This window comes from Carya illinoinensis, chromosome 1 (assembly GCF_018687715.1).
Source record: "Carya illinoinensis cultivar Pawnee chromosome 1, C.illinoinensisPawnee_v1, whole genome shotgun sequence".
Taxonomy (NCBI): Eukaryota; Viridiplantae; Streptophyta; class Magnoliopsida; order Fagales; family Juglandaceae; genus Carya; species Carya illinoinensis.
In genome coordinates, this window is record NC_056752.1 from 38,555,559 (window position 1) to 38,567,051 (window position 11,493).

At 36.4% G+C, this 11,493-nt stretch overlaps 1 protein-coding gene and 1 pseudogene across 1 annotated transcript; one reads left to right on the forward strand and one right to left on the reverse strand.

Annotated features, from left to right (window-relative positions):
- Window positions 1-287: 287 nt before the first annotated feature.
- LOC122296990 lies at window positions 288-5,812 on the forward strand (annotated as a pseudogene).
- A 2-nt stretch (window positions 5,813-5,814) lies between these two features.
- LOC122317890 (putative ubiquitin-conjugating enzyme E2 38) lies at window positions 5,815-7,557 on the reverse strand. Its single transcript, XM_043134944.1, has one exon. It carries the CDS (start codon window positions 7,435-7,437, stop codon window positions 6,307-6,309), a length of 1,131 nt encoding a protein of 376 aa, XP_042990878.1. The 5' UTR covers window positions 7,438-7,557; the 3' UTR covers window positions 5,815-6,306.
- Window positions 7,558-11,493: the final 3,936 nt, after the last annotated feature.

An 11,493-nucleotide genomic window follows, 5' to 3' on the forward strand; every position in this document is an offset into this window, starting at 1 on the left:
GGAAAAAGATGTAGGGAAAAGATGAGGTCCAATCCTCTTTTCGGGAAGCAAAACTAACCCGCCAAAAAGATTAAAAACCACAAAACAACCAAAAAAAACACAACATCAAATAAACTAAATTAAATTAAAAACCCAATTTTTAAAACGCAAATAAATTAAAATAAATAGCTAATATATTAATTAAAATAAAAACAAATATTTCAGCGAAAAAAACACTCAAAACGGGTCATCACAGTGTGACCGCTAGGGTTGCCGCGAGAGAAGGCCGAATGTCTATGACTCGAAAAATGGGGCGGTTGCAAGGACGAAGGAGTTGGCGCCGTGCGAGAACACTGGGAACGGTGGCGCTTGCATGCAATCTTCAGTGGCCGGAGTTTGTTGGTGAAATGGGTTTACTTGCAGATGGGTCCTCGCGCGTCCAAACATTTTCAAAATGACAGTCAGTGTACTTGTTTGCGCCCTTATGCTAGATCCTGACGGAAATCACTTGCGTAGCAATATTTTTGTTATCTTGCGTCTTACAAAGTCGTGATAAAAATGACAATATTTCGACGCAACACATTTCCTTCTAAAGTTGGTTGGTATGGGATTTAGAGGACCGCAGCGAGTTCTAAATCGATGTAATAAATGCCATATTGCGTCAATTTCTTTTGTATCGATTTTATGGTAGCTGGTAAAGGGCAGTTTTGTTGTAGTGGGTACTTAGCATTAATTAATCGAAATAATTTTTAGATCTTAATTATATTTCTCGCGTTTTCTCTGCCCGAGTTTCCTTTCAAACAAACAATGTGATCATGATTTTCGTTATTTACGATTGGGCAAGATATTCTAATTCATTTCTTTTCCATTTTAGTATATATATATATATATATATTATGCATTGGGTAAAATGCTATAATCACCGATATAGTGTCACGAGGATTCCCATCGATTTGCATTTTTATTATTTATTATTTATTATTTTTACTTAATCATTAAGTAAGAGAATTTTAATAATTTTGTGATTTTTATTTATTTTTTAAAAATGTTTGAATGCTGTAAAAAGAATTTTGAAAAAAAAAAAGCAAAATAAAAGAAAAGCCTTCACGGTAAGCATCCTCGGTGAGGATGTCGGTAGCTGTAGCACGTCGCATTGCATTGGATAAACGTGGATGATGATAATTGGCCTTATCGGACGGTGTACGATCGAGCCACTCTTCCACCAAAGAATTGCAATTACACTGATACTGACAATTTGCATGAGATTTATCAGTTGGTACAAAAACTTTCCGAAAGTACGTGAGATTTGATATCGTCATTTTTAAGTTTAAAAAAAAAAAAAAACTGTAAAGCTGACCGGTTGGTTTCTCGGTCGTCAAGCACGCATGCATGATCTTATGGGAATGAGCGATTATAAACTGGAGATCAGACTCAGTACAGTAATCTAGCTACTAGTCTCGCCATTTTTTCTATAAATATTCAGTACTCTGGTTCCCATTGTTTGCTCCAAAGAACACTTGCTTGTCGCCGGCCTACTTCACAATTGAGTTTCGTAGTTATAGTTGTTCTCTGCATATTATTCAAGTTTGGTTCGTTTTCTTTGCTTAAAACTTCTTGTCCATGGCTCTTCCCAATCTATTCCCTCAGACACGTCTTAGCGCTGCTGCTGATCCCCTCAGATCAAACTAATTCCACCTCTAAATTTTCCTTGTCTCCAGACCGAAATCTCTGTCTAAATGGAAATATAACCATTCTCTCTGATGTTCCCAAGAATGTGACACTCTCAGCTTTCTCTTCATTACCCCGTGCAACGGATACAGACTCTCCTCCCCCTCATAATATTCTTGAATCCGTTGAAAGCAAGTCTCAAAACGGGGCCTTCCTTGGTTTATCCGTTGAGGAACCCCATGATCGGATTCTAAACCCTATCGGGAAGCTCCTTGACCGGAAATATTTGAGTATTTTTCGGTTCAAGACCTGGTGGTCGACGATGTGGGTGGTTCTAATGGATCCGATTTACAGATGGAGACCCAACTGATCCTTTTACAAGTCCCCGAGATAAACTCCTACGCACTCGTTGTTCCTTTGATAGAAGGAAGCTTTCGCTCAGCAATTCACCCCGGCGCTAATGGAGACGTGGTGTTATGCGTTGAAAGCGGCTCGATGAAAGTGAAGGGCAAGACCTTCTCGTCTTGTGCATATCTGCACGTCGGGGACAACCCTTATGACCTCATGCGGGATGCCTTTGCCGCTGTGCGTGTCCACTTGGGCACGTTCAGGCTTTTGGTGGAGAAAACCCTGCCAAAAATCGTTGATAAATTCGGATGGTGCTCTTGGGATGCGTTTTATCTGACGGTGGAGCCTGTGGGATTGTGGCATGGCGTTAAGAGCTTTGTGGAGAACGGGTTTCCACCCCGGTTTTTGATTATAGATGATGGGTGGCAAAGCATATAAACATGGACCATGAGTCCCCCTTAGTGGACTCCAAGGATCTATCGGGACTTGGGTCTCAAATGCTTTGCAGGCTCTACAGAGTCGAGGAGAATGACAAGTTCGCAAAGTACCAGGCGGGTGCTATGCTAAAACCCGATGCACCAACATTTGATCAGGAAAAACATGACAAAATGTTCAGAGAAATGGTTGCCTCAGCAGAGAAAAAATCGAAACTGAAGATAGAGACTAATATTGGTGATCATGACCCTGATCATGACGATCACTCGAGCCATGCAGATCAAGGAACCATGTTCATAGAGTATTTAAACGAAGAAGACGGGGTAGAGAGGGGGGTTTTGAAGGCTTTGGTGAGTGATCTGAGGACAAAATTCCCTAGCTTGGATGATGTGTATGTGTGGCACGCTCTGTGTGGGCACTGTGGGGCTTGGGGTGTTGTTAGGCCTGGGACAATGACTGGGTTGGATGCCAAAGTGACTTGTGCAAAATTGGCTGCAGGGCTCGAGAAGAGCATGTATGATTTAGCAGTGGTTATGATTGTTAAAGGTGGAATTGGGCTTGTGAATCCAGACCAAGCTGCAGACCTGTACGAGTCCATGCACTCATATTTGGCTGATGCTGGTATTTCTGGCGTTAAAGTGGATGTCATCCATGTAAGTGTTTATTATTATAATTTCCTGTACTCATTTGATCATTTGGGGTACAAATCATATTTGATCAACTTCTTCAACATCACCACCTCTTTTTTTTTTCTTTTTTTCTTTTTTTTCCATCATCATCATCTACTACATGTATTTATGTTATCATTATGTCACGATCTTGACCTCTTTTAGATCTATTTCACAAACTTCTCCCAAAACAGTCATTAGTACTGTACTGTATGTATGGTAATACATACTAATTTTAGCAGTTATATATATATATATATAATATTTATGTGGCATCTTTCATATAATAAAAGAAGGTTATGGTATTTTTGGTATTCTCTATTAGGAAACAATGTGTTAGGTCTGTATAATATATGTACGTCCACTCAATTTTCAACTTTACATGCACGTCATTGACACTACATCAGCATCAGCATCATAATCATAATCATAATCATCGTAGATACCATTATCCTTTTGAAATCACCAATACCATGTCAATTGACAGAGGATGGGATGCATATTTTTCTTGATTACTGCAGAGTATCTTATCAGGTGAGCACCCTTAATTTCTTATTATTCTTAATGGTATACATAATTTCTAGGTTAAAGATTGAGCTAATTCAAAAAATGGGGGGGCTCTGTATAGGGTAAGAGCATTCATTCAGTTTATTTTCTTTGCATAAGGAGGGTGGTAATTTCAGATTAAAAAAAAAAAAATTAAGGAGAATATTTCTTAGTTTTTGTTTTCTTATAATCTTAATATTCTAAACAAGCAAACACATACCTATGAATAATAATGCAACCTACGCATTGCTTTTCTGCAATTTTTCGTGCCAAACAGAAGTAATGGGCGTTCAAGTTTATCAGATTGAAGGGGTGCCCAAATCCAAATGTTGTGACTTGAAATTACTATCAGACTGGAAGGCAAAACTACATATCTTAGTTATAATTACGTATATACGAACCCCAGATCCATGCGTTTTCCCCCTTGTGATCCCTGCTTTTCTTTTTCAACAGACTCTGGAGTATGTGTCTGAGGACCATGGTGGCCGAGTTCAGCTTGCCAAGAGATACTATGACGGCTTGAGCCAGTCCCTGAAGAAGAATTTTGGGGGAAGTGGGCTTATTGCCAGCATGGAACAGTGCAATGATTTCTTCTTCCTGGCCACAAAGCAGATCTCTATTGGCAGAGTTGGTATATTCCTAGCAGAAAAAAGCTATTGTATCATAAAATTGGATTCCAGAGGCATTTTGGCCATTAGAAGAAGTCTGCATTTTAAGTGACTAGCCGCTAGAGAAAAGTATATAGAAAGCCATAATTTTCTTCCAAGCCCATTAATTCAGGTGTCTTTTGATGTGAGTGCAGGGGATTACTTCTGGTTTGAGGATCTAAATGGGGATCCCATGGGAGTGTGCTGGTTACAAGGAGTACACATGATACATTGCAGCTACAACAGTCTTTGGCAGGGGCAATTCATACAGCCTGATTGGGACATGTTCCAATCTGATCATTTATGTGCTGAATTCCACGCCGGTTCAAAACCAATTTGCGGTGGACCAGTCTATGCTAGTGACAAAGTTGGACGCCACAATTTCCATCTCCTGAGGAAGCTGGTTTTACCTGATGGAACCATACTCAAGTGCCAGCATTATGCCCTCCCCACCAGAGATTGCCTCTTTCAGAACCCGTTATTCGATGGCAAGACCCTGCTAAAACTCTGGAACCTAAACAAGGTAATTCAAATGCCCACAATTAACAAGTAACTAGTACTCATCTAGTGTAAAACTTACCAGCATAATGTGAAATGATCAAAATACCTCATGTTCTAAACTAAATGGATACCACCCATTTCAAATTTGGAGTAAAAGGTTCAATTTTGTAACCTAGGCGTGCAGCCAAGTGTGATAAATGCTAATCCTAATCTTGAAAACGACAATGCTCATTGAACCATATCTCAAACGTTGGATGCAGTATGCTGGGGTGGTTGGAGTATTCAACTGCCAAGGTGCTGGATGGTACCCAAAAGAGCACAAGTGCAAGGCATACCCACAATTCTACAAGTCCATGACTGGGGTGGTGTCTCCAGATAATGTTGAATGGGAGCAGAAAGACTTCACAGCTCAGCTCCGGAGCACCGACCAATTTGCTGTCTACCTTCACAAAGCTGATAATGTTCAACTGCTGAGATCCAAAGACCAAATTAGCATCACCGTGCAACCTACTTCTTTTGAGATATTCACTTTCTGTCCTGTACAAAAACTAAATGAAAGAGCTAAATTTGCACCCATCGGCCTTGAAAACATGTTTAACAGTGGAGGGGCAATAGAGTTCTTGGAATATGGAAGCAAAACAGACATCTCTACCGTGACAATCAAGGTTAAAGGATCAGGAACATTGTTGGCTTACTCAAGTGAGAAGCCTAAAAAGATCATTCTGAATGGAGAAAAGGTTGAATTTGAGTGGTCAACCAATGGAATACTGCGGTTTGCAGTCCCTTGGATTGATGGGGGCTTATCTGATGCCTTCATTTCCATAAGCTGAATTCATAGCGACGTCTGCAAAATAAGCTGACAAGGGTTTGGAGTCTGGTGTCTTTGCTTTAGGAATATCTTAATTCTTTCCTCTACACTTGGGTAAATGTTAAGCGATTGACTGATAAATGAACTCTCTCTGTCTCTCTCTCTCTCTCTCTGTGATCCTATAAAGTTGACATCCCGTTGAGAAGAGAGAGAATTATTTACAGGTGGGGAAGATTTATCATTAATATACATAATAATCATTAACATGTAACGAGTCAACAGACCAAAAGCAAAATAAAGCGGCCACAATTCGGACCATAGGCAGCAATAATTCATGGAAAAAAGCTTTCAGTACAACAATTTCTTTATTTATGTACCTAAGTGTTTTTAGCCTTTATATAAAGTTGCCATGTCCTGTCTGGGTTAGTAAATTATGTACCTTAATCATCTCCACCCCAAAACCTTCCCCTAGAAAAACATAATGGGTTGGGTCCTAATTCTTCATGGATCAATATTTTTCTATAATTTCTTATTTCAGATATTTTTTATAATTCAGGGAGACAGAACGTAAATATGGTATTAAATACAGTATGATTCATGAAGTACGTTCTGTCTCTTTCCAAAATATAAAAAATATTTAGAGGATAAAAATCATAGAGTATATTGATCCAATTCTCCCCTTGTTTAAGGTGATGCTGCACAGAGGTCAAATCCCAATTATGTCGCCCACCTCGCCCCTCTCTCTCTCACAGTGCATTGCGAATGAGCACCCCTTTCGAGAAAACTTCTTTTCGGTCGCATCCGCTTTGATTTTTCCACTCTTCTTCAATCCCAAGATCTTCGTTATTCCCCGGAGGACTTTCTTTGCAATCCCAACACCGCGCTGCCTTTTCGCAACTGCTCGAGCTTTCGACGACGGCGGCGTTTGGATTTCCACCTTCAACCGTTCGACGAAATTCCCCACTGAAGCCCCGACCCTATGAAAAGCTGTAACGAGCTCGGGGTAAAGCTTCTGCACTGACGCTTTGAATCTGTCCGACACATCGATGCTCGTTGATGACGATGACGATGACCCATAATCTCCATAGTAGCCAACTCTCACGGTACCAGTTCTATAAGCATTACAAGCCCTTACTATCCTATCCCCAAGCTCCCTAAAATGCCTGGCCACAAATTCCTCGAAATTCTTCGGCGGCCTTCGCAGCAAAAAGAGCATTGTCTTGCACGATAAGATGAACACGTCCTCGTTATACGCCTGCGACTTCTTTTCCCAGATGGATCGACCCAGCATCCCGTTACCCGGTTCGTTAAAGTATGGTTTCTCGTTGAGAACCAGCGCTTGTATTGAGAGCAAGACCTGGAGCACAGTGGACTCAGACGGGTTCCACTTCTCGCTTTTCTTACCGGCCCAGGTGTTGAGCAGGGACAAGCACACCCGCCCGTTGGCGTACAGATTCGGATTGAGCCGCATCCCGTACGAACGGTAATGGACCTGGGGCGGTCGAGCCGGGTAATCGGGTGGGAAGGCGAGGTCAAAGAAGAAGAGCCCATCGTGGTACGGTGTGCCGGAGGCGCCGACGATCACGGCTCTGAGCAAATCGATGCGCTTCTCGTAGACCCGCACGAAGATCGACTCCGGGAGGTTCTTCTCTAGAATCCTCCACTCCTGCATGATCTTCTTGTGCGTCTTACTGTTATCATTAACAAAGCAATCTCCGGAGTCCTTTTTGGGCCGGTTCAGGAGGAAGTAGGAGTGATCGGACTGATCCGAGACGACGTCGAATCGGCTGAAAGATGCGCCCGTCACTTCAATCTCGCCGTTCTCAGACAGGGCCATTGGGTATGGGTTTCGAGTGTTTTTCTTGTTTGGATAATGGATGGTTTAGTTAGGAGATTTTAAAGAAAACACACTTATAAACTCGGGCCAAGTAGGCAAGTACAGGGACGAGTTCTGCTGTTAAACCGACGCCTGATTACACCGTTTAGATTAAATGAAATTAGATATTTTGTTAAGGATTTTCTATTCATTATTTTCACATACTATATACTATACATATTTTTTAAAATTTTTAATTTTTATAAAAGATTTTTAGTTTTATTATTTCTAAATTAATTAAATTCGTCTATTCATCTACTCATCAACACTATATATTTAATAAGAGAAAAAAATTAAAAATTAAAAAATTATGTGTAGTGTGTGGTGTGTGAAGATGATAAGTAAAATTTTTTTTGTGAAAAGTTAAATAAAATATTATTATAATAAAATATTTTAATATTAATTTTATTTAAAAATTTAAAAAAAATTGAATTATTTATTATATTTTGTATGAAAATTTTAAAAAATTATAATAATTAGATAAAATGAAATAGTTTGATATTTGATAACCAAACCATACCTAAGAGATGAACGCTAGATAGAATTATGAATTGTAAATTGTGGTATATATATTTAAAAAAATTAGAGTTTATTATTAAACAATTAATTTTTTTATATATAAATCTCATATTTATTAATTTTAAAAAAAATACATGATGCTTGCTATTTTATGATTGCAAATATCGTTTCTCTAAATTGAAACATATTATTTTTTAAATAATAGAACTTTCATTAAAAAAAAAGTTTAAAACTATTTATTTTTATATTAACCAACATGATCAACTTTCTTATTGTGTTTGATATTTCATATTTTGTCTTCACACTATAAAATTGCAACGAATCATAAATTTATAGGCATGGGTCTCAAAAAATTATATTCTTGAGTCGGTGTATAGAGCACACTTAGTAAAATACTTAAATGGTATAATTTGATTTAAAAAATAAATTTTAAATTATAAATTAAATCTTCTTATTTAAATGACGTAAATGATATATTTTATATATTAAATCGAGAATAGAATAAGTGAAGATCCTCCTAATGATGAGAAAATTAACGATCACTAGCTCGAAGGCCTTATGTGTGAGCGGATGTTTTGAAGGGCATGTGCTATGGTTCCGTATAATTGATTTCCAAGTTGGAATATTTTCATATTGATTCAAAGAGTATGAGTCTAATTATAATAAGAGAATAAAAGAACACCTTCATTTGGTAGCCACATTATTTGGATTTAGGGTAAAAACGAGAATTGCTTGGATATTAATTTGGGAGATCAAGCGCGTTGATAGATAATATCACCTCAACTCATTTAAATAAGAGTACGGTAAAGATGCAGTAAATAACATTTGAATAATAATAATAATAATAATAATATATATAGGGCCTATTTAAACTGAAGAGTAATGCTATATGCAGTTGTGGAGATAGTAAATATTGTACAATCATTTTGAAAAGGATTGAGGTTCACGATTAAAAAATTAATTTTTTGTTCATGTGTATTCTGTATTAATTCACTTTTTTAAAAAAGATTGCATACCGCTTGTGTAACAGCTCGCTAGAAATTCAATTGTGAAATTTCTATTAACTTTAGGAATCTCGTGAAGACCCCATAAGTTTTCACGAATCCATTAATCGTATAAGTTTTTGTCTAACTACATAGTTAGTATTATTATTTACTATGGTATCAGAAGTGTGTTTTTAATTATTGGAGATAGTTAGAAGTGTCAAATGTATTATGGTTTGTGCCATTAGACTCGGAGGGTTATTTAAGGTCTTATGGCGCAATAACATTTTTTCATATTTTCGGACAAAACGTCTGTTCAAAACTGTAGATATTATTGGATAAAAATATCTTAAACTAATTTTATGGATATTATTAGATAAAAATATTTTAAGCTAATTTCGTGGATATTATTGGGTAAAAATATCTTAAATTGATTTTTGTAGATATTATTAGGTAAGAGAGTCCTACACTCCACTCTCACTCCGGGTAAGAGAGTCCTACACTTAACTCTCACTTTAGGTAAGAGAGTCTTACACTTAACTCTCACTCCAGCCTCATCTCTTCCATATCTCATCCATAAGTATCTCCAGCCACCTCTCCCCACGAAATTATTTTCATTTATACTTTCAATTAAAAGAATATCAAACACTCTCTCTCGGACAGCTTTTAGAAGTTTTTTTGCACGCCCATTTCAAAGTTTTTTTAAGTGTTTTATCATAAAATCTCATTCATATAAGTTGTTCCTTTTTTAGTCTAGTTTACATGGATATTTTATTTGCCTCATTTGAAGATCATTTGGTCAGTCAAATATTATATAAACTATAGAAAGGTCATTTTGGGAGATAAACTGGAGAATATGTTATAGTTTGGAGTTTTTGACCAAGCTAATGGATAGATATTGGTCCGAAATTTTTATGGAGTATTGTTAACATGTATATGTGACTATTGGTTAAGGATTTTTGCATGATTAAAGGTTTTGATGAAAGATTTTCTTAGATTTACAAACTTAGAAATTGGAAGAAGAAAAACAGTTTCTATTTTGAGAAAGTTTAACTCTTTGGTGGTCTAAACCTATTCCAATGACTTTGATAATTTTATTGGAGGATTCTAAGCATCTTATATACATGTTATATTATTATTTTGAAGATATTTGATGTTAGTTTCAAAGATATGAAATTTTATGCAAAGAGATATTCAGATAAGTCAAAGTGTGGATATTCTTGGCTAAATTTATGTTTTGGTTAATTTCTAACTATGTGATCTTGAATTAGAAGCTTATATATGTTTTAGGACATATTTTTAAACCATGTGATGGTTTGGTTTGAAGATCATATATTTATAAGTCATAGATCAAGAGATTTATCAAAACTAGTTGAGGAAAAAGTTTTTGTTTTTGGACTAAGTGTAAAACCAAAAACTCCAAATGTTATTTTGTGATTTTGGTGACTTTAGTTTGATGATTTAAAGCATAGTTGATGTTAGGATGATATTATGAATATATTAGAAGTAAGATTTGATTTTTGAAATTCTTGGAGATGTTTTGATTTAAAGTCAAAACTTGTGATTCAAGTGCTTGGATCTTTTTACAAAAAAAGTTTGGTGTTGATTATTAGCTTTTTCTAAATGGATGTTTTAAGTATGGTTTTGAACTTAGGATTGGAAGATGTTTGTTGCAAAATTTTGGTTTAAGTATGAGTTTTGAAGTTGAAAGGAATTGCAACAAAAATCAAGGGAAATGGCCTATGGATGTTTCGGTCATAGTGTGCTTTCCATAGTTGTGTTTTGTTTTAAATTTTTCTGAATTGATATTTAAGTTTAGGACAAAATTTACATGAGAAATGTAAATTTTGAAAACTTTTGGAGTTAGTATGCAAAATCCTTAAGTTATGGGTAAAACGGTCATTTTTCCACATGTAGAGAGTAAAATGAAAATTTTACTCTTTAAGTTAGTATTTTTCATATTTCAAATTATTAGTGATTTAGTTCTAACTTTTAGAATCACTAATTACAGTTCCTCATGATCGCACTTGAAGTTTTATAAGAAACGCGGAGATCGAGGTAAGTTAGCTTTTAACTTACTAGCAGTCTACTATGTATGTGTGCTAAGTAAAGGAAAACTACAGTGTATGTATGTGTGTTATCATATATGTTATGCTATGCCAAGTTATCACGTAATTGTCTATTATACAGAATTTATTCTGTCATTAATTTTTATCTGTTACATAATATATTCTGTCATGTATTACTGTACCTTACAAGTACGTCATGCTAAGTATGACATCTATTACATGTATGTTAAGTCATGTAATATTCACTGTTGCAAGTATGTCATGTTAAATATGTTGTCTATTATATGTTATGCCATGTTACGAAATATTTCTATCTCAAGTTGGTCATGTATTTCAAGTTATGTTTAAGTCACGTTATGTTACGTCAGGGCTTCAGTCCTTTCGTATTTCAGTCATATTTCATCTTGATTACTTATGTATGGGGTCACAGCAATTGTGATGCATAC

Excerpts from the sequence above, each read along its gene's own strand:
- LOC122317890 (XM_043134944.1), bottom strand. The coding sequence starts at position 7,437 with ATGGCCCTGTCTGAGAACGGCGAGATTGAAGTGACGGGCGCATCTTTC.